Source organism: Equus asinus, chromosome 19 (genome assembly GCF_041296235.1).
Source record: "Equus asinus isolate D_3611 breed Donkey chromosome 19, EquAss-T2T_v2, whole genome shotgun sequence".
Classification (NCBI taxonomy): domain Eukaryota; kingdom Metazoa; phylum Chordata; class Mammalia; order Perissodactyla; family Equidae; genus Equus; species Equus asinus.
In genome coordinates this window covers 27,669,551-27,693,555 of record NC_091808.1, presented here as the reverse complement: position 1 = coordinate 27,693,555, position 24,005 = coordinate 27,669,551, and the positions used below count along the sequence as shown (strand labels likewise).

At 40.1% G+C, this 24,005-nt stretch overlaps 1 protein-coding gene across 18 annotated transcripts in view; it reads left to right on the top strand.

The window, feature by feature from the left end:
• UNC80 (unc-80 homolog, NALCN channel complex subunit) overlaps positions 1–24,005 on the top strand; it is a 218,256-nt gene that overhangs the window by 6,773 nt on the left and 187,478 nt on the right. For all 18 annotated transcript variants that reach the window (XM_070489851.1, XM_070489843.1, XM_014867746.3 and 15 more), the window contains exons 5-7: positions 4,219–4,342; positions 7,036–7,109; positions 10,313–10,452. In XM_070489851.1, coding sequence (XP_070345952.1) covers positions 4,219–4,342; positions 7,036–7,109; positions 10,313–10,452 — 338 coding nt within the window. The remainder of the gene's footprint in view (positions 1–4,218; positions 4,343–7,035; positions 7,110–10,312; positions 10,453–24,005) is intronic.

Below are 24,005 nucleotides of genomic sequence, written 5' to 3'. Positions count from 1 at the left end.
ACACTTAATAGAAAGCATCACTTTCACGGACACCATCCCCTGGCCGAGGGACCCGCAGGACTGGTTCCTGCCCATCCTCTGGGCCTCATCTCCCTCTGTCTCACCAGCCTCGCTGTTGTTCACGATCCTCCAGGCTCAGCAGAGGCTCCCCTGCAAACTCAACAAGTTTATTCTTGCTTTCAAGTCCTTGCACTGGTTTTTCCTTCTATTTGAAACATTACCCCACCCTCTACTCCTGGACTTTCACATGACCACGTCGTTCTCCTCAGTTTATTCACAACTCAAGTGTCACCACCTCAGAAGGAATTTCCCTGGCTGCCTCAGTGCTTCTGGTACACGATTGTACTTATTTTTCCTTCTCAGCACTCCTCAGTACCTGAAATTATGTTATGTGTCTGTGGACATGCTCGTTGCCCATTGCTCCCCCTAGAACAGAGGTTCTTGAGCACAAGGATGCTGCCTGTTCAGGTCATGCTGCATCTCCAGTGTCTGGAACAGCATCTGACATATATGAGGCATTTGATAAATGTTTAATGACTGATTCTCGGAGTAAACCCAAGTGATTATCAGAAGTTGATCCAGGTGCCAAAAGTAGCCGTTACATGTAGGTACATGGTCCTTAAAATGAAGAGGGCAGGAGAGAAAGCTCCTTAAAAAAAAGGGAGCTCATAAAGATGTCTGTTTATGGAGAAATATCCTCTGGATTAGAAAGTGTGGAAGAATAGGAGTGGCCAGAATGGCTGTAATTTTATTTGAAGACGTGCTGAGCGTCCAAGTTTTGGAAACAGGCGTGCTTTGAATCCAGTACTTGCTGCTCCTGACCCTATGGCATGGAGCATAGTCTAAGGCTTTTACTTTAAGTCTCAGTTTTCTCAAGTTTAAATTGAACATAAAAATAATTTTATGGGGCCTGCCCAGTGGCACAGCGGTTAGGTTCGCACATTCCGCTTCCCGGCGGCCTGGGGTTCACCGGTTCAGATCCCAGGTGCGGACATGGCACCGCTTGGCAAGCCATGCTGTGGTAGGCATCCCACATATAAAGTAGAGGAAGATGGGCACGGATGTTAGCTCAGGGCCAGTCTTCCTCAGCAAAAAGAGGAGGATTGGCAGTAGCTGTCTCAGGGCTAATCTTCCTCAAAAAAAAAAAATTTATGGGCTGTTGTGAGGATTAAATGAAGTATAGTGCTCAAGCTGACACATAAGGAGGCAGTAACAAATGTTAGTTGCTTTTAATGTTGGCATTTTATTGCTATTAGTATTATGTATTATTAATAAGAAGGGAACAAGGTCTTCTTGCAGGGGAGATGACATAGATAGTTGAGGAAAACTGGCTCAAGACCCCCAAGTTTTACCTATGGCCTAGAACTGGAGTGTCAATAAGGGAGTAAGACGACACACAGAAAATACTGTACAGTGATTCATACATAATACCGTGATGTAACAATTATTGTTAGATATTTTTACTAGCACTATTGTTTTATCGTTTTATTGTTGCTCTCAGGGAAGTATTGTTCTAGATGCTATAGGGAATAAAAAATATGTAGCTCTCACAGCATACATAGTAGTATGCAGACTTGCCCATAACCGTTTCAAGGGCAGTGGGTTACTCTCCCCTTAACTCCAGACCTGTCTGACTAGCTGTTTACTCAATATGTCTAGTTGGATACTTAACAGGCATCTCAAACTTAACATTTTTGAAACGTGGCTCTGGATGTCCCCAAACCTGTTCCTCCTTCATTTTGCTCATCTTTACCAATGGCAAAGCCAAAAATCTTTGCCACTTCTTTCTTTGACACTCCACTTCCAGTCAATTAGCAAATTCTGTAAACAGTATCTTCAAAATGTATCCAGAATATACCGCTTCTCATTTTGCCCTCTGCTAACACCGTGGTCTAATCATCTTTCACCTAGATGAGAATAATAGCTCCCTAAATTGTGCCTCTTTCCACCCCTGGCCTTTCTTAAACTATTCTTATTAGCTGAGTGATCCTATCAAAACATACATCCAATGATGTTACTCTGCTACTCAGAACCCTCCCGCAGCTTCCCTTCTTACTCAGTAATTGCTGAAGTCCTTACTATGACCTATCAGGCCCTGTATTATTTGGGACGCCATAGCTTCTCCAACCTTATTTTTTCCTACTCTTCTGTGGTTCACTTGACTCCAGGCATCAGTCTCTTGGCTTTTACTCCACACATGAGCCTACTTAGGACCTTTGCACTTCCTGATCCCTTTTCACGGAATGCTTTTTCTGGAAATATCTACATGGCAGCTCCTTCATTTCATTCAGACCCTTACTCAGAAGTCACCTTCAAGATGAGGCCTTTCCTGGCTATCCTGTCTAAAACATCAGCACCTCGTTCAATGCCTCCCTTTATCTGCTTTACTTTGTCTCTTTTGCACTAGGAGAGCAGGGATTTTTGTATGCTTTGTTCACTTCGATCCCAGAACCTAGAATAGTACCAGGTACATAGTTGTTGTTAGTGCTGATGAGTCGATTCCAAGTCCTAGCCACCCTGTATCCAGCAGAGCGGAACCCCGCCCGGTCTTTTTGTGCCATCCTCTCACTGTCTGGCGCTCTATCAGACAATGCTCTGCTGCTATTCATAGGGTTTTCATGGTCAATTTTTTGGAAGTGGGTGGCCAGGTTCTCCTTCCTAGTCTATGTAGTCTGGAAGCTCCACTAAAACCTGTCCACCATGGGTGACCCTACTGGTATTGGAAATGGGATAGCTTTTGGCATCACAGCGACACACAGCTGTCATAGTATGACACCCGACAGATGGGTGGTGTGGCTCCCTGACCAGGAAAGGAACCTGGACTGGGATGATGAGAGTGCTGAATCTTAACCACTTGACCACCAGGACTGGCTAGGTACATTGTAGGTGGTCTATAAATATTTGTAGAATGAACGCTGAATGAATTTGCTGTATGTGCTTTCCTAATACTTCCATAGGGAGTCCTAAAGGCTTTCCCATTGCGGGCCCTGCTGTAGTGCCAGGAGCCCAGTCTATAGCCCGCAGAACAGTCCTCTCTGTACCAGCGTGCAGATTTGTTCAGGGATTTCATCAGCTTTTCCAGTTGAAGCTTCCTTTGACACTGAGCTACATTGATTCACCGTTTACAGAATCACTTTTTCTTTTTCTTTTTTTCCAATTTGTTCCTAAGTGGTTTTTAACCATGGCTACGGGTGAGAGTCATGAGGGGGAGCTTAAGAAAACCTCACAGCGATTCTAATTTAATTGGTCTGGGTAGAGGAGGAAGTGGGACCTGGGCCTTTTAAAAGCTTTTAAAAGTTTTAAAAGCTCCCCAGGTGATTATAATATGCAAACCAAGACTGCAAATCACTGCCCTAGGGAATTCCTGCATCTCGCTGTGTTCCTTAATCTGTGATCATGTTCTCTGCTTCCATTTCTACATTGTTGTGACAAGCTGAGTTGCTTAAAATGTAATCTCAGGATGTCATATATTTGCACTTAGACAATATGACATTGCATTTTAAACATATCAGCCACTCAAAATGTTGTAATGATGAAGCAGAAAATGTACCCCTTGGAAGAGAACTTAAATTATACATAAATTGAATGAGTATGAGTTGTACCAATTTCTAATGCTTTTTTCAGAATTGTGATGATGCCAGGACCTATGTGGGAGGGAGGATGCCCAACATATTCCTGCCCCAGAGAGATTAAAGATTGTGGAGAAGGCAACATTACAAAATAATACACTATGAAGGGTCAAAATATATGTTCCTGACTCCATGAAATACAAGAACAAGAGATGGACTGGAGAATAGAAAGTCAAAATGGCCAGCATCTGAGGATATTGCCTTATGAGAGAGAAAGAAGGACAATTAAATTATTAAGAGGAATGGTAATGATAAGCACAAGAGATCTGCCAAGACTCTTGAAATGAGTAGGCCGTGATCACTGCTAACACAAAACAATAATTTGTGTGTTTCATGCCTTGCCCAAGCTGCATTTTAATTAATTATTAATTTTGCCTACTAAAGCAGACACCGTGATTTCCGTAGTAATTGTGGTGATAATTTAGGGCTCTTGGTTTACCCTGGAAACACTCCTTTGTGTGATGAAAGAAGGTCTAGATCAACCCATTTTGAAAATGATCTTGTGAATGATGTTAATCCTCGTGTTGACTGATCCCCTCCCCCAGTTCTTAGAAGCCAGTCATCAGATATAGATCTTCTCTTCCCCCAGGAATCTGATCTCACGTTCCGACTGGCCAGTGGACTTGTTATATGGCAGCCCATGTGGGAGCACAGACAGCCCGAAGTCTCTGGCTTCACAGCACTGGTGAAGCCCATCAGGAACATTGTTACAGGTTTGTGTCTCAGAGGCCCCCTGGGCTGGTCTTAGCAGACTCCCCCACACACAGGAGTGAGGGGGATGGGACGGTTTGCCCTTAAGAAGCCAAGAGGAAGAAAATTCCTCCAGGGAGCTATCTAGGTGTGCCAGGTGCAGGGCTCATTCACATGATGAGAAACTCCAAACCAAGGGCGCATGCTGCGTGCTGTGTGACTTTGGATAAGTCATTTAAACTTTCTGTGCCTCAGTTTCCTCATCTGTAAAATAGGAGTTAAAATATAACATTATGAGTACTTACAGAGTTGTTATGAGGAATAAATGAATGAATTTATGTAAAATTGTTTAGAAGAATGCCAGGCACCTAGTAGGTGAATAAATGGTAGTTATTGTGGTTGCTGTTATTCTTATTATATCATCATCATTATGGCAGATGGAGTAGCAGCTCCTTAATAGTCTCGCCTTAGTGTTTTGTTGCTGTCAAAGCGTTTTACTGCAGGAATTGTCTAATGAAGTAGTCCTATTGTCAAACTATAGAAAAAGCACAAGATGACGGCTTGAAAAGTGCCTGGGCAGCTCTTGCTTCACTCCAGATGTGTCTCTCACTATGTGTGCAGCCTAACCTCTCTGAGTGTTCCCATTTCATTTCTTTAAAATGGAAATAATAATGCTACCTTGTAGGGCTTCACAGTGTGCACACAATGCATGTTCATAATGTGCACACATAAAGTGCACGTCAGTGCCCATTTCGTAGTAAGCGCTTAATAAATCCATCCTTCTCTTCCTAAACCAATTTTTGGCATCAATAACAAAATTAAAAAAGAGATAAATGATGTGAGAAATCTACAGAGGCAAAAATATATTTATGTATGTGTATGTATACACACGTATATATATAGTTTGCTTACTCCCTAAGTTTTCCCTGCAGGCAATGGAGGATTATGCATGTAAAAGGGCTTTGTAAAGGGAAGGAAACTATAAACACATTTTTACATACTTTTTTCCTCCTATAATTTAACACAACCTTGCAAGGTACCTATTATGTTAAGGAATTTTGTAAATTAGGAGTGCCCTATTATTCATATATGCGATAAGATGCTTAGAGACATATCATGCTTACTATAGTCACTCAAAAGGAAGATGAACTTTTTCATATAGTAAGTATGGACTAATCCCACAACTTACATGAATAAAATACATTAATGATTGAAATAAATTATAGATTCAAGAGTAACAGTCTGTCATACAGTTCAAATATTAAGGAACTAAATGAGTAAAGACATCATAGCCAGAAGTGTTCTTCAGATTCCATGGATGGAATGAGGTTAATTTCATTGGATTCAAACAATCTGAGAGTGGAGACAGATATATGTGGTTAAAAAGCTGAAAACAATAGAAATAAGACAGAAGAAAATAAAATATACTATGGTAAAACAAAACTGTTACTGAAGAAGCCATATCTTTATGTTGATTAAATAAATTTAATTTTTTTAAGTCTTATCACCTTCCTATATAAATGAGGAAGTCACCTCAAATCTAGGTCTGTCTCTCTAACACATAAACTATCATTTTACGCGTGTATAAAAACTGTTAAGAGATTATGTCCTCCTGTAGAACAGGGGCTATTCACTTCACCCTCCCTTGGCCTCTGGCTGATGCTCATGGTGGGTTCCTTTCCCCTCTGCCTGATCTCTGTGTACTTGAAAGGATGCCCAGCATCTGAGGGGAAACGAAACTCAGCTTAGACAGCATGGCCAGAAGGAAAAGCAGTGGCATGTGGGTGACACTCCATTGGTCTCTGGTTTTGTGAGGTTGGTACCCACTTTCCCCTCAGCACCAGTTTACTCACAATTCAAATGGGGCGTCGACATCTTAGTTTCCCACTGTTCTTGATGCTCCGGTAAAGATGTAACTGATTTTGAATCTTACCTCAAGGGCAGCTTAATGTGTTCATTAAAGCACAGACCCTGGATGGAGCCAGATAGCCTGGGCTGGAACCTTCACATATGGTCAAGTGACCTTGGGCAAGTTAAACTTCCTATGCCTGAGTGTCTTCATCTGTAAAATGGGTCTAATAATATACCGTATGTTTTTATACAGTTATTGGAAGTGTTAACTGAGTTGCTATATGCAATATACTTACAACAGGATTTGGCAACTCCTGTGTACTATGTAGATAATAATTAACAATTATTATTTTTACTATTGCCAACTTTTTAGCACTTTAGCCTATTGAGTCAGACTGAATAGATAAAGAGATCTCCATTGACAACCTAGAAATTCTAAGATTTTTGAATTGGTTGTTTGATTTCTCTTAGAACATACATTATTAAATGTCTTCTTCCAAGATAATAATCTTTTTTTTTTGAGGAAGATAGCCCTGAGCTAACATCTGCCACCAATCCTCCTCTTTTTGCTGAGGAAGACTGGCCCTAGCTAACAGCTGTGCCCGTCTTCCTCTACTTTGTATGTGGGACCCCTGCCACAGCATGGCTTGACAATCAGTGATTAGGTCTGCACCCGGGATCCAAACTGGCAAACCCTGGGCCACTGAAGTGGAATGTGCAAACTTAACCGCTGCACCACCGGGCCAGCACCAACAATGATCTATTAAAATGAGATTTTTATTTGAAAATGAAATGAACTTATGAAATAAAATGAACTTACCATAATCTTATAAAATTTGTAAGGGACTTTCTTCCATCTTTGCAGCCAAGAGAAGTTCTCCAATCAACAGTCAAATTCAGACCTGTGAATCGCCAAATCAGGACACAAGCCACCGGGAGGTAAGTTTCTTATCATGAGGAGAAAGGAAGCAGTCAGCCTTCGGATGTGGTGTAGTGTGAAGGGTAAGACATGAGTTCTAGAATGAGATACTTGGCTTCAAAGCAGGCTTCTCCTCCCTGAATGTGCAACCTTAAACAGCCTCAGGTTTTCTATCTGTCAAGTATGGAAAATAATTTTATGTACTTCCCAGAAGTGTGGGGGTGCTGAAACAGGACGGTGGATGATTAGTGCTTTATCTCAATGACTAGTGTGTAACGAGGAGTGCTTTATCTCAATGGCATGCAACACTCAATAAATGTTAGTTATCATTATTTGTCCCACCTTAACTACACTATCATCTTCTTTCTGTCAAGTATCAAATTCCCTAGTATGTAATACAGGCACGATAGCGCTGCAGCAGGTGGGGAGGAGGGAGTAGAAAGGAGGCGTAAGATATAGTCCTAGCCATTAAGGAATCTAAAAGCTTAATGAGAAATCAAGACTAATCCACATAAAACAGAAGATGCACAATAAAACAGAATATAATTCAATGCAAATTTCTCATGCAGTATTCGGTTTGGAAAAGAAAGAAATGAGGGCCAGAGTAGTTCAAAGCCACATGGAAATGTATCCTGCCGTTAACTTCGCACATGTTTAGATGACCTGCCTTCACTTCCAGTTCAACCCGTGCAAAATAAACTATGCTGCCTTCCGTCAAAATTGGATCCTCTTTCCAATTGATATCTTACTGTCAGGAGTATCATCATTCTTCATGCCCTCCAAACTGGAAATTTTGGAGTCCTATTATATCTATTTAGTGAGCAATTGCTAAGTACAGACACTGTGATTTATATGCTATACTTCATCCATTCTAAGATGTAATTTTTTTCACTTTTAACATCTTTGAAATCGAGTGTGTTTGGCGGTCTTTGGCCTCTTACAATCTCCCTGCCTGGTAGCAGTCTTGATATGCTTGTCGTTCTTGTGCAACATGAATTTGCTCATTTCCAGCGTCTGAATTTGAAGAATCAGGGTCAGTGGCTTAGAAGAATATGTCAGAGCAAATAGCGGAGCGCTCTTTTAAGAAATAACATTCTTGACACAGAGGAAGTTATTCTGTGGAAAAACATCCATCAACAGCTCTGAGTTGAAATTTCTAAATGTGAAGAAATTTTAGGAACACCTACACAGATTTATTTCACTTATATTTTCCTTTTAACATATATACAGGATGGATATATAATCAAAAGCTATGCCTTAATAAGTCTAAGATAGCCCCTTTAATAAGTATAAAATAAAAAGTCCTCACTAAAAAGAAGAGATCCAGTTTAATGAACAGGGTTTTCTCCTGATTGAACATAAATTAATGGTGTGTCTTACAACTGATGGCAGCTTAGATACAATGAGACCTTGCTCTCCTCAATCCCGTTTGATCTCTTGCTGAGTCATATTGTTTTCTTTTTGTCGTGTGCTCAGACGTGCCCTTACTCGCTGTGCCTGCTTCCACCCTCTAAATCCAGGTTCTAGATCTAAACTAGACTGCAGCTTGAACCACCTCATTGGATTTTCGACCTCCAGGCTCTCCTGCTTTACATAAATACCGCTCAATAATGCCTCGTTCATCTTCGCAATGCGTCGTTTATTTATTAGCTGGTTCCACAGAGGCTTCTTATATGCAAGGTGCCGTCCTTTCATCGGATCCCTTCCTCCTTAGGAACCTGTAGTGGATCCCGTTGGCCACCACCTCGAGACCAAACTCCTCTCCCTTGTTCTGCGTGCTTCCTGCTGCCTGGAGCATCCTTCTGAAGTGACCCTCGTTACCCCTCAGTCAGGGAAGCACTGCTTCCAGTGCACAGAGCCTGTGGTTCAGCCTCCAAGTCCTTGCTCCAACTGTTTCCTCTAACTGAATGCTTTCTTTCCTCCCAGTTGCCTGTCTAAATTCTACCGTTCTTTCAAGGACCAATTAAGGTCTCGACTCCCTGTAAACTCTTGTCTAATTACTCTAAACCTGAACTGTCCAATAGGGTAGCCACTGGGCCCTTGGGGCTGTTGAACGCTTGAAATAGGGCTAGTCTGAATTGAGATGTGTCATAAGTATAAAATGTACGCTGGATTTGGAAAACTTAGTATGAAAAAAAGAATGTAAACATCTTATTAATAATTTTTATATTGTGTACATGTTGAAATAATGATTTGGGGTTACACAGAATATATGATTAAAATTAATTTCACCTATTTCGTTTTACTATTTTTAAAATCATCTATGTGGCTGGCATTTGTGGCTTGCGTTATATTGCTATTGGACATGCTGCCCTAACCTATATGCATTTGTCTTAAAATTAACTCTAAGCTTTTGCATTCAAGGTTTGGGTTCATATCGTACTTTTTTTCTACCTTCCAAATCACCTAACGTGAGGCACACGTAGTGTGCTCCTGCTGGGGGATTCTTTGATCAAGTTCAGAAGACTGACTTCATGAAATTTCTAGCTGTATTTGTCTCTCTGCATCACGTTTGAACAAAGCTTTCTTATTTTACATATGAAAATAGAAATCGTAAGAGCTAAAATACTATGATAGATTTTTTAGGCCCTTTGTAACTTTAGGAAGAATTTTATCTGTAATACCTATGGAAAAATGTCTCACATTACTTGGGCATTACATGTATCAGCCAAAGGTAAATAAAAGCTGCTCTGTAAGAGAATGGCTGAATTGGTACTTAGAGATCAGAATAAAGATCATCATATCCAATTGGAAAAAGGTATTATACCCCTCCTCTGACGTGTGATGGAACAACCTGAATCTTGCACTTCCATCCTCATGATCCGGATGTGCTTTAGTTAGCTCTCACTAGCCTGTGTTTCTTTTCAGCCTTGTGTCTCTGTTCCGTCCACCTTGGTACTGATGTTACCTTTGATGAATTGTTGGATGGAACTCTTTTCCTATAGATACTTGATATGAGGTGAAAAAGAAAAGAATCAAGAGCAAATGAAATAAAGTATGTGAAAACACTTAGCCTAATGGGTGGAATGACATAGGTACTCTCTCGAAGTCTGTCCCCATTCCCTCTTAGATGAAGGCAAAAATCCCTTGGTCTATGACATCATATTTAGCTATGCTGCAAAAAAGTTACTCAAATTTAAAAAACAATGTGTCATATGATAGCTAACTCTAAAGGCTATACTTGAAGAAAAAAAAACTAATGTGCTATCTTCACTTCCAAAAGGGACTCCAGGTGGTCTGTGAAACATTCCAGTCAGCTTCCATCTCACCCAAGGCCTCCATTTCAGGCTGCCACCGAGGAAACTCCTTTGATGGAAGTCTGTCCTCTCAAACTTCCCAGGAAAGAGGACCATCACATTCCAGGTACGTGATTGTAGTGTTAGGGACAGAAGTGTATCCCCAGTCACCAAAACTTAATCTGCGTTTTTAGCTACTTCTACAGCCTCTGTTCCTTAAAATGTGTACGTGCGTGATATGCGTGTTATGTTCTTGGTCAGGGTATAGTTAGATTAATAATTCCAGAGATGTTCTATGAATGACTCGCATTCAAACAAATTCAGGTGCAGGTGGGCAGACGTGTCTGAATTGATGATTCAGCCATGAGGAGCCTGAATTAGGTAACATTTTAAATATTTAAACGCAGAAACTCAAATTATGCTATTGAAGGATAATTTTGCAAGGATGTGAAAGGATCTGCTTTAATGTACAAGAATATTTTCTGCCGGTAGATCCTATTAAAATGGATACTTCTAAAATTCTCAAAGAGAATTGAAAAGTCTGTTTTTTGAAACATTTCAACACTGTCCCTGTTAGCTTGACATGGTGAAATGGCTTACAGATGCCTTCCCTGTGGGCAGATATTGGTCCACTTCCTGTTCCCTGCTGAAACGGTGGAGGCCTAGATTCATCAGGTTTGCCTTTGTACCCAACTAGAAATTCGACCTAGGGGGCGCGAGTCCCTGAGACCATTTGTCTATCCCTACTTTCAAATGAGGTTGCTGTCTAGTGGATAGTATTTTAAAAGCTGATATTTAAAAAATAGTTTTATTGAGGTATAATTTATATACCATAAAATTCACTCATTTTAAGCGTATAATTTAATGATTTTTTAGCAAATTTACAGAATCGTGCAACTATTACCATAGTCCAATTTGAGAGCATTTCTATCACCCAAAAAATCCCTCGTGCCCCTTTTTGGTCACTCCCACTCCACAACCTGTCCCAGATGTTCACTTAACATACTTTCTGTCTCTGTGTTTTTGGGCATTCCAGATAAACGGAATCATATAGTGTGTGGTCTTTCACATCTGGCTTCTTTTATGTAGCATACACTTTTAGAGGTTCATCCACATTGTAGCGTGTAAAGTAATTCATTGCTTTTATTGCTAAATAGTATTCTATTGCATGGGTATATCACATTTTATTTGTCCATTCTCCAGTTGATGGGTGTTTGAGTTGATTCAACTTTTTGCCTATTATGAATAATGCTGCTATAAATATCCACATACAAGTTTTTGTGTGGACATACATCTTCAGTTGTGTTGGGCAAATAGCGAGGAGCAGAATTGCTGGGTTGGATGGTAAATTTGTTTAATTTTTTAAGAAACTGCCACACGATTTTCCAAAAAGGCTGTCCCATTTCCCATTCCCACCAGAAATGTATGAGAGTCCATTGTTTCTCCATATCCTTGGCAGTCACTCTGGTGAGTGTGAAGTGGGATCTGATTGTGGTTATGTCATTAAGTATATTTTCAAGTGCTTATTAGCTATTTGAATATCTTCTTTGATGAAATGTCCATTCAGACCTTTTGTTCAAGTTTTAACTGGTCTGTTTGTCTCCTTATAAATTGTAAGAGTTCTTTATATTTTCTGGATAAATCGTTTATAAAAGAAAAAAAGATCCACAGATATTTCTCTCAGTGTTATCTTGTCTTTTGATTTAGTAATTTTTAAATTATCTACCTCCTCTGGCACCAGAACCAGGCTACATGGGTGTGGTCTATTTTAAAGATTTCTTGGATGGGGTTGGCCTGGCGGTGTAGTGGTTAAGTTCACGCACTCCGTTTCTGCAGCCCAGGGTTCATGGGTTCGGATCCTGGGCACAAACTGCTCATCAAGCCACGCTGTGGCAGGTGTCCCACATGCAAAAATAGAGGAAGATGGGCACAGATGTTAGCTCAGGGATAATCTTCCTCAGCAAAAACAGAAAGATTGGCAATGAATGTTCGCTCAGGGGCCAATCTTCTTCACCAAAAAACAAAGAAAAAGATTTCTTGGATTTCTTGAAAGCATGGAGCCATATGAATATAATTGTTTTCTAATTAAAATACTACTATGTTATTCTTTTAGAAAATAATATATAAAGAGCTTATCTTTATGTCTTCATTTTGGACTTCAAAAGCAAGTGGCCCAGCTGAATAATCTTTTGCTGGTTGAGATTATGAATTTTTTTTTTCCTGAGGAAGATTCTTCCTGAGCTAGCGTCCATTGCCAATCCTCCTCTTTTTTGCTTGAGGAAGATTTGCCCTGAGCTAACTCTGTTGCAAACCTTCCTCTATTTTTCACGTGGGCCGCTGCTACTGGATGGCCACTGGCCAGTGGTGTAGGTCTATGCCTAGGAACTGAACCTGGGCCACCGAAGCAGAGCATGCCGAACTTAACCACTAGGCCACCGGGGCCGGCCCAAGAGCATGTGAATTTCTGACAGCGCTTTAGTCAAATAGGCAGAGATCGTTTGTGTTTATCCACATGACTTACTGTACCAGGTCGATGGTGATGATGAGTACTTAAAATCATATCATTTTAAATGTGGGACGAATGCTGTGTTGAGAACCGATCCAGTCTGAGGCACTAACAATGTTTTAACCACAGAGACACTTTCAGCAGTGAAGAATGTAGTATTCTCAGATAAAGTGCATTTCACTTTTAAATAGCTCTATTCAGTGGAATGGCCTTCTTATATTTGACCAAACTTTGCTTTCCTGTAGTTTCTGTCTGTGGTTCTTGTATTACTTTTCTGCTGCTGTGTTACAAATTATAGCAAACTTACTCGTCTAGGACAATACACACTTGTCACTTTATAACTTCTGTGTGTCAGAACTGAGGTCCCTGTTTTCCTGCTGGCCCTCGCCTGGGGGCTGCTCTCGTTCCTAGAGGCCTCCACGGTTCGCTGCCAGGCAGCACTCCCCACAGGCTGCCTCACAACATGGCGGCTAACTTCTTCACAACCAGCAAGGGAGGGAAATGCTCTCTAATTCCCATCTGCTAATACAGTGTCTTTATATAGCAATCACATGAGTGGCCTCTCAGCACCTTTCTCATAAAATAACCTAATTATTGGAGTGGCCGCCCATCACCGTTGCCATATTCTATTGATTAGAAGAAAGTCACAAGTCCTGCCCACACTCAAGAGAAGAGGATTATAAAGGGTGTGACCACCGTTAGATGGGAATCAGGGGTGGCTCCCCTAGGTGTGCCCACCACGGTCTTTTTGAGGATGGACAGACTCTTCCCATATTAGCTTTCACTTACTCAAAGTAACTATCAGGATGACCTTCCCACCAAGGGAATTTTGTTTTATGACATCATTTGATTTTATGACAATAACTCACTAACAAAGTTATCAAGGGCATCATTAAATCAAATTTGGGGAAAGGTAGTTACTTAGGACACAGACTAAAGAGAGTAAGAATAAGAACTACCTTTGATTAACATCTTCTTTGTGCCAAAAACAGAACTAGCGTCATTACATTCATAATATTATCTAAATTTTCATTTATTCATTCATTTATACATCTTTTAAGTGTATACTAGACACCCGGGTTGTGACAATATCAAAGTTGTTGTCCTCAAAGGGCTCATTTTCTAAAAATATAGATAGATTAAAAAAAAAAGAGTGAGTGAATAAATAAATAAAAGTATGTTTAGGTTACTCTAAAACTATGAAGGCAAAATCAAAGTGTTGGGAGGCGGGCTTTCTTTCACGGAGACCTGAGTGATATGAAGGAAGCAGCCTCATGAAGATCTAGAAGGAGCAATCTAGGCAGAGGGAACAAGAACTCTAACCCTCCAAATTGGGAACAAGCTCAGTGTTTGGAAACAGCAAGATAGCCAGTGTGACCAGGGTGCCGTGGTGAGCAGGGACAAGTTGTAGGGATCAGGTCAAAGAAGTTGTGAGGGGTCAGGTCACACAGGAGCCAGAGGACACGGTAAGAAGTTTGGATTTTGTTCCACGGGTGAGAAAAAGCCCTTGGAGTTGTTTGAGCAGTGGGGTGCCATTAACTGAATTGCATTTTTTAAAGACCATTCCAAATGGTTTGTGGAAAATAGAGCTGAAAGGCCAAAGACGCAGAGACTTGCTAGCAGACTCCTGCCGTGGTCCAGGTGAGAGAGGACATGGCTTGGTTAGGGTGGTGGTAGTAAGGGTGGAAAGGCTGAGGTGAGACAGGAATTGGGATACGCTTTGGGGTGGAGCTGACGTGTGGGAGTGAGCAAAAGAAAGAAATGAGGCATAACTGAAGTTTTTGGCTTGAGCAACTGGATGAATGGTGATTAAACCTATGAGACAAGGAAGTCTGAGAAAAAGCATATATGAAAATATTCTAAATCTGTCTACCTCCACCTATATCTAAGGCCATCACCATCATCCAAGCCACTCATCATCTCCTGCTTGGAGTATTGCAATAGCCTACTTATTAATCTCCTCTTATTTACTCTTGCCACCATCTAATATAGAACATAGAAAGTCATGGAAAAAAATTATTGATACTGTTCCTACGCTTGAACTCTTGTAATGGCTGTTCATTGCTATCAAGTTAAAATTCAAAATCCTTGACATACTCCCGAAGGCTCCGCATGATCTGGCTGCTGTCTAGTCTAACAATGTGCACTCACACCCCTGTCACTAAACTCCAACCCTTTTTTTTTTTAACTTTTTATTAAGATTATGATAGTTAACAACCTTGTGAAATTTCAGTTGTACATTATTGTTACTCATGTTGTAGGTGCACCACTTCACCCTTTGTGCCCTCCCCACGCCGCTTTCCCCTGGTAACCACCAATCAGTTCTCTTTGTCTCTATGTTTAACTTCCACCTATGAGTGGAGTCATACAGAGTTCATCTTTCTTTATCTGGCTTATTTCACTTAACATAATACCCTCAAGGTCCATCCATGTTGTTGTGAATGGAACAGTTTTATCCTTTTTTGTGGTTGAGTAGTATTCCATTGTATATATATACCATATCGTCTTTATCCAATCATCAGTTGAGGGGCACTTATGATTCTTCCACATCTTGGCTATTGTAAATAATGCTGCAATGAACATAGGGGCGCATGGGTCTTTTGGAATTGCTGATTTCAAGTTCTTTGGATAGATACCCAGTAGTGGGATGGCTGGGTCATATGGTAGTTCTATTTTTAATTTTTTGAGAAATATCCATACTGTTTTCCATAGTGGCTGCACCAGCTTGCATTCCCACCAACAGTATATGAGGGTTTCTTTTTTTCCACAGCCTCTCCAACATTTATCACTTTTTGTTTTGGATATTTTTTCCATTCTAACAGGTGTAAGGTGATATCTTAGTGTAGTTTTGATTTGCATTTCCCTGATGATTAGTGACGATGAGCATCTTTTCATGTGCCTATTGGCCATCCGTATATCTTCTTTGGAGAAATGTCTGTTCATATCCTCTGCCCTTTTTTTCATCGGGTTGTTTGATTTTTTCTTGTTGAGCTGTGTGAGTTCTTTATATATTATGCAGATTAACCCTTTGTCAGATATATAACTTGTAAATATTTTTTCCCAACTAGTGGGTTGTTTTTTTGTTTCAATCCTGTTTTCCCTTGCCTTGAAGAAGCTCTTTAGTCTGATGAAGTCCCATTTGTTTATTCTTTCTATTGTTTCCCTCATCTGAGGAGTTATGGTGTCCGAAAAGATTCTTTTGAAACTGATGTCAAAGAGTGTACTGCCTATATTCTCTCCTAGAAAACTTATTGTTTCAGGTCTAATCTTTAGGTCTTTGATCCATTTTGTAAACGCCAACCTTTTTTGAGATCTTCCCATGCACTAAGCTTCCCCTTACCTGTGAGACTTGGAGGATGTTAGTCATCTGCTGGATTGTTCTTCCATCTGTCTTCACTTAACCAACTCCTCATCCTTTAAGACTCAGTTTAAATATCTTTTCCTTATCCCCAGAGAGGCTTTGGCCCATGTTAAAGACTGTCACAGAACTCCCTATTTTCTCTTATGGGACAAAAGACAATTGTAATTTAAATACTTGTGTGATTATTTGTCTAACAGCTATCTCCTTCCCTAGACTGTAAAATCTACCAGCAGAGGGACCCGGTCTCTTTTACTCACTGCCCTAGCTCTAGTGCCTGGCACATGGCTGTTGGTGAAGGGTTCTAAATAAGCAAATGAGTTTGATCTTCAGAACAGCCATGCAAAGAAGACATGATTCTTTTAAAAATGAGGAGCTGGAGCATAGAGAGATTAAATGACTTATCAAGGACACACAGCTAGGAAGTGGAAGAGCTAGATTTGAGCCCAGTCTATCCAGTTCCATGGTCTATACTCTTCACTGCTCTCCCACGAGAAGGGATCTTTACGGGGAGCACAGTTGGGTTCCTATACTTCTCCTCAATTATGTTTTTGGGGAGGAAGATTGGCCCTGAGCTAACATCTGTTGCCAATCTTCCTTTTTTTTTCCTCCCCAAAGCCCCAGTACATAGTTGGATATTCTCATTGTAAGTCCTTCCAGGTCTTCTATGTGAGCCACTGCCACAGCATGGTGACTGACAGATGAACCATGTGGTTTTGTGACCAGGAACCAAACCTGGGCCGCCGAAGTGTAGCACACTGAACTTTAACCACTAGGCCATCAGGGCTGGCTCCTCAATCATGTTTTAATAGAAGTCTCTTTTCTCTTTGATCTCTCATTAAAGGAGGAAATGTTGTGGTTATTTGCCAGAATGAGTCATTTTCAGGCACACAAAGATTCCTAGATGCCTAGTGTCATCTTCCCACGACCTCTGACAAATATGAAACTCAACCCTTATTTAGTATTTATCTAATTGGATCTTGCAGCATTTTAACCCTGCTGACCACTCTACCCTTCCTGACATTCCTCCCTTGACTTTTCTACATTATGCTTACTGTTTGTTTGTTTTCTTACCTCTCTAACAGACCCTTTCCAGAATTTTCTTTGGCTTCTCTTTCATGGCCCTCCTCTTACTGTTGGTTTTTCCCTCTTCTCCCACATTTTCCCTCTGAGTGATCTTATTCACTGCCATAGTTCAATCACTAGCTATATGCTGATGACTCTCAGACCTTTATCCAATCTAGACAACTCTTTTGAACTCCATACCCATGAAATTTACCAGTCTCTTGAACTCAATACCTCTTTCCTAAGATCTTAAGATACCACACAATTCAAAGTCATTGCAGACAAAGACTATTTCCTTTACTAAGCAGTTCTCACTTCAGATTTTAAAAAATTATATACATATAAAATATATAACAATTCATATATAAAAAAGAAACACATAATCTCCATCAAGGTGTCTAATTTGTCTTTTTTTCTACTAAATGAGAAATTATTATCCAATATAAGATCAGAGATGTAATTTTCTTTTGCCTATCCATCTTTAATAGATTTACCAATAGACTAGTTGGATTATACTCATGTGTCAGGTATTTATTGCTGCAAAACAAATTACTCTGAAATTAGTGACTTAAAGCAGTAAATACATCTATTATCTCAGTTTCTGAAGGTTATGCATCCAGGAGCAGCTTGGCTGGGTTTTTTCTAGCCCAGGGTTTCTTATGAGGTTGCAGTTAAAATGTTATCTAGGACTACAGTCATCTGAAGGCATTACTCGGCTGGAGGATCTGCTTCTAAGATCACTCAGGTAGCTGTTGGCCAAATGCCTCAGTTTCTTACCACATGAGCCTCTCCATAGGGCTGCTCACCATATGGCAGCTGATTTGCCGCAAAATGAATGATGAGGGAGAGAGACAGAGAGAAAGGTGTCTTTTATAACCTAGTTTCAGAAGTGACATGCCACCACTTCTGCTCTATTTTATTGGTCATAGGGACCAACTCTGATATTTTTTAGGAAGAAAGGAATTTAGGAAGAAGAATGCAAAGGCATGAGTACAAGGAGGCAAGGGTCATTGGAGAGATCTTAGAAACTGGCTACCACAGTCAGCCCCCTGGCCCTTAATGATTTCCATCCCTCCCACATGCAAAATACACTTACTTTCAACAAGGTCACCCCAAATCTCATCCAATTACAGAATCAGGTCAAAGTCCAGATATCAACATCAAAATCAGATCTAGGTGGGACCAGCCCCATGGCCTAGTGGTTAAGTCTAGAATGTTCCACTTCAGTGGCCCAGGTTTGGATCTCAGGTGTGGACCTACACCACTGGTCAAGCCATGCTGTGGTTTTGACCCACATACAAAATAGAGGAAGATTGGCATGGATGTTAGCTCAGGACTAGTCTGCCTCAAGCAAAAAATGAGGAAGATTGGCAATAGATGTTAGCGCAGAACAAATCTTCCTCACTAAAAAAAAAAATCAGATCTAGGCACAAATGAGGCACCTCGTGTACAATTTAAGTAGAGTTCCTTAAGTACAGTTTTTCTCAGTCTGTTCACGTGTGAACTAAAGAGACAAATTAGCTAAGCCCAACATGCCCAACATATAATGGTGGAATGGGCATAGGATAACTGCTGTGGTCATTCCTATTCAAAGGGAGAAAATGGGAGGCGCTGGTCCATAGCAGTTCTGAGATCAAGCAAGGCAAATGTTGGAAGCTTCTTGATTAGAACTCAGTCCTATTCTTTTTTATGGCACTTGGCTCCACTCTCTGGGCTATTGATTCCACCCTCTAAGCCAACTCCCCTTTTTCAAGAAAGATAGGTATTTACAGCTGAGTAGTTTTCTCAGCTTGCTTCTTGCCAGTAAAATTTGGGGGGGTGTACAACAGCCTCTTTTCATTTTATACTGTCTCTGACAGTGTTTCTGTTGATACAATTCTTTAGAAACTTTGTGGGTCCACTTTTAATCTTGTTGGGGCCCACTAAAATAGACAGAAGCTACACTTACAAATCTCTTTGCGATAATCCCTTCTTTATCTTGGGCTTCTGTTGAAGAAGAACACCCTTAAGTTTCTTAGAGGTCCTATTTTGTTTTAAATATGTGAATCACACTGTCAAAATCCTTAAAGGGCCTTTTGTCTGGTGAACTAATATTCTGAGGCATGACCTTATATCATTCTGAAGTGGTAACAAAATGATTTTACAGCTCCACCCTTGACTTCATATTTAGACCATAATTTTTCCAGAAGTGCCCTAGATTTGATGTTTGCTCAGAAGCCATTTCTTAATTTTAGCATTAGTTCCCATCTGGAGAGGCTGAGAATTTTCAAAATCATCAAGTCTCAGCTCGTTAGTCTTTAACATTTCTTCATTTAGTTCATATGTCTTCCCTCTCAGTTTACTATAAGCAGCATGAAGAAATCCGAAGGCACCTTCAGCACTTCCTTTGGAAATCTCTTTAGTTCGATCCCCTAGTTTGTTAGGCACATTTCTTTAACTTTCTACATCACAGCCGGCAATTTTCTGCCACTACAAAACAAGAATCCTCTTTCCTCCAGTTTTCAATATCATGCTCCTTACTTCCCTTTAAGTCCTCACCAGCAGCCTCAAAATGCAGGGTTTCTATTAGCAATTTGTGCAAGGCAATTTATTCTTTTATTTTTGAACACACTCTTCAAAGTCTTTAGAGTCTCTGCCTATTGCGTGGCTCCAAAGCCATTCCCAAAATTTAGGGTTTTATCTCGTACAAAAATCTGTTAGCTATCAATTAGCTGTATAAGAAATTACTCAAATTTCCTAGCAGCTTAAAACAAAAGGCATTTATTACCTGACAGTTTCTGAGGATCTTGAATCCTGAAACAGCTTAGCTAGGTACTTGTGGCTCAGGTCTCTCAAGATGGCGGCTAGGGCTGCAGGCATCTGAAGGTTTGATTAGGCTTGAGACTGCTTACAAGCTCACTCAGATAGCTGTTGACTGGAAGCCTCAGTTCTTCGCCATTTGGGCCTCTCCATTAGGGCTGCTCGTGGCATGGCAGCTGGCTTCTCTCAAAACAAATTATCGTAGAAAGAGAGGGAGCAAGATCTATGCTTCAGTGTCTTCTATAACAATCTCCGATGTGACGTTCCACCACTTCTGCTATATTCTATGGATAGCACCAACCAACCTTGGTGCAGAGTGAGAGGGGACCCTATGAGGGTGTGAATTCCAAGAGACAGGGGTCATTGGGGCCTATTTTGGAGGCTAGCCTCAACAATAATGATGATGATGTCACCATCATTTTATATACGATAATTGTTGCAACTGTATCTGTATACTTCATCTCAATTATTGAAATCCTCATATTCCTCCTTCACTAATTATGTTCTACACAAATGTCAAAAAGTTTAATTTAAGTGTAAGTAATTTCTTACCCCAAGGACTAGGCTTTGGCCGGACTTTAAGAAATTATTAAAAACAATATTAGAGTGAAATCTTGAGGTCATAAAATATCCAGGAGCTTCTATTTCTTATGTAATTTTTATCAACCATAGTAACATTGGAAATTTGCAAATATAAATTGCAAATGACATTTCTTTTCTCACTCAAAATTCAGTGTTAATGGCTCCAATCTGATTTGCCTGTAAAGGCAAAGCCAACTATAATGTTCAAGGTTTCCTCTTTGTGGAAGGGCATTGTCTTTTCCATTCTCTGATAGTGCCACACTCAAACATCTACATACATACATATATATGCATTTCCTGACACGTATATACACACAGTCACCCACAGCACACGTACACCCACACGTGTGAATTATACATGAATCAGTGGCACTTTAGAAGAATGAATTTGCTCTTCTTTCTGCCTAGCTGCAGTGGCTGGTTGCCATGGAAATGATGCTCAAAGTAGACCTTTCGGAAAATGCTAATGTTGACGTGTCTTTGTTGGAGGAGTTCATGTATTAATCAGAAATGAAGAGAACTTTAATAACAAAGCAATGCAAATGTCCTAGAAACAAAAGCTGTCTGCTTATATCAAACAGATCCAATTCATCATCTCTTTTGCCCTGACCCTCACTCAGCCGAACATCACCCTTCCCTGAACTCTGCAGTCTACGAACGGGTGACTAGCTTTTTAAAATTAGTGTGAGATTTCATCTTTAATTGCCTATGCATAGACTTACCTTCTGCTTCATTAAGTACTGTAGAGGGTCACGAGTGATTTCCACAGTTCTCTGCCTCCACAGACGTTATTTCGCGGGTGCCTTTCTGCCTTGGGTGTTCTCAACTAGCATCTCCCAAACCTAATTAATAATAACTTGGTTTCCTAAGGCCATAGTTGCTTGGAAAATAAATTAAAGCAATTCTTACCTTTTTCAAAAGTCTTTTTTTGTCATAATGCAAAAAACAAGTGCATATAAAAGAAGTATGTGCTAATTATAGAACAATTTTAAAAGGTATAAAATATTTTTTAAAAAGTAAAAATCATCCATGAACTCATCAGGTAGATAGAAACATCATTAATTTTTTTGTATATGTACTTCTCCTCATTATTTTTACATACACTATTTAGAATAAAAGTTGTATTTATACTTTCACAAAATTTTCATTTTTCATTTTTTTCTACAAAACAACTTGTGGAATCATAGACTATTAGAATGGAAAGAACTTTTCTGTCATATCATACAATGAGCAGCCCCCATATCATCTTTATCTAGTTATGCAAGTTTTTCTGTCACACGTTAATTAGATAGATAGTTGATTAGTTAATTAAAATGATTTTTATTGGTTACTTAGTGACAAGTTGATTGTCTGATAATGCTGTCCTAAATGAAATTTAAAAATTTATTCATCATTCTTGTTTTTTATTGACTGCTCACTCCAGTACAGCTCACACTTTAAGTCAAATAGACTAGTGTTCAAATAACATCTAAAATGAAGTTACTTCAGGCTATAAATATTTGCTACGGAAGGCCGTGTTGACTTCATTGTTGTTTCAAGTGGAGTCTCTTTAAATGTTAAGCAATTGAAATGTGAATTTACTTAACAAATTTTGGCTATCTAAGTTACAGACTGGATTTTAGTCCCTGATCACAGCCTTATGTTGGTGGGGTCTTGCTGTTGTGCAGTCCATCATCGGCTGAACTGACGCGCTCTTCAGGACGGTGGTTAATGACTGTGGGCTCAACTGTACAGTTAGTAATTACTTTCAGTCAAATAAATTTTGTGTGTAGAGAAAGACATAAACTGAGTCACCTGGCACCCTCAGGGACAAAACTGTCAACATATCATTCTAGTTAGTGTTTTCATATAGGAATTATTTTGGATGTTGGCTTAAAAGTGTGAAACTTGTGCCTTACACGTTTCTCTAGGGCCATTGTCCTCCAGTCTTATCAAGAGTGTTTAAGAATCACCTGGAGATGTTGTTTAAAATAAAGATTCCTGGGTTCTATCCCCAGCAATTCTGGTTTACTAAGTGTTGAGTAGGACCTGGGAGTCTGCATTTTTGACAACTTCTCTCCTCCCCACTCCCCTTGGAATTCTCATGGAATTAGTCCATTGGCATCTCTTTATGTGGAACACTGCCTTAGGGATTTGAAATAATTTACAGAACTCTCTAATCTGATTTCCTAACTAGAAATATTTGGGGACATTGAGGTGTGGAGCAGAAAGTAAAGGGTAAAGATAGCTGGTCCAATGGGGGAAGGGGGAAATAATTCCGTTGAACTACTAATGTCTGCCTTGATCACAGCAGCCTAATCAAGAAAACAATAGTTTTCACAGGCTCTTATGATAGGTTAAATGATTGTCGCAAATGCTTGAGGACCTAAAATTACCCAGCTGGTAGCCAGACAACCTCATACTTTATCTTTTCTTTATAAATCCAAGAGTACAACACTGAAAAAAAAATCCTGTTGTTCTAGGTATAAATGATAGGCAAGAGGCGTGAGTTAGTCCATGCTTTTTTAAGAAAGAGAAATGGAGTCGGGTAGTGGGGAGGGAAGTCTCTTAAGAAATGGTAGAATGAGAATCAAGGTTGTTGCTTTCCCTCAAATGGGGCTTGGGGATTTAGGCAGTCAGGGTCCCAGGAGGAAATAAATGGCATACTGGGTAATTTGAGAAGAGGTTAAAACAGGGCTTACTTAGAAAGGTTTGGACAGGGTGTAGGAGCACCACAAGAGCTGCCACCATACTCCAGGGATGGTGTCAGCAGGAAGCTGTCAGTTCTAGGCCTGAAGTGGCAAGGGAGGGAGTAGTTATCAAGAGAGTGGCTATCAAGATCTGTGACCATCAATCAGCCCTAGGTCACAGTGGCAGCCCTAGGCAAATCTCTGGGAATAAATCATTGTCCTTCTGCCTTCCAGTCTCCTGTGGGAACCTCCTTTTACCAAATTCAGTCAGGAGCCAGAGGCAGGGAAGGCCTTGGGAGAGGAAATACTGATCAATCTTCCAGGACAGGGTGGTAGATGAGGGTGGAGAGTGGGTGAGGTCAGAGAGCAGGGTTGAAGGGTAATGCAAAATATCCTGCCCAGGATGGCAACCTTCATTTTGAATCTAGCTGTCTAGTTGCTAAGAAAACTCAGCAACTCTACAATTCTGAGACTCAGCCTTTTTATTAAAGTGATTACATAATGAAAGGTTAGATACTGAAATACTTTGAAAGAACAGACATAGCACGTCATCCAGGAGATAATGAGCCCAATTTGTGCAAAACTACATAAATTACACATAAATATTTAAATTATATATTCATATTATATATAATGTATGTACAATATATAAAAATATACATGTATATAATACATATGCATGATTCTATATAAAATGGATT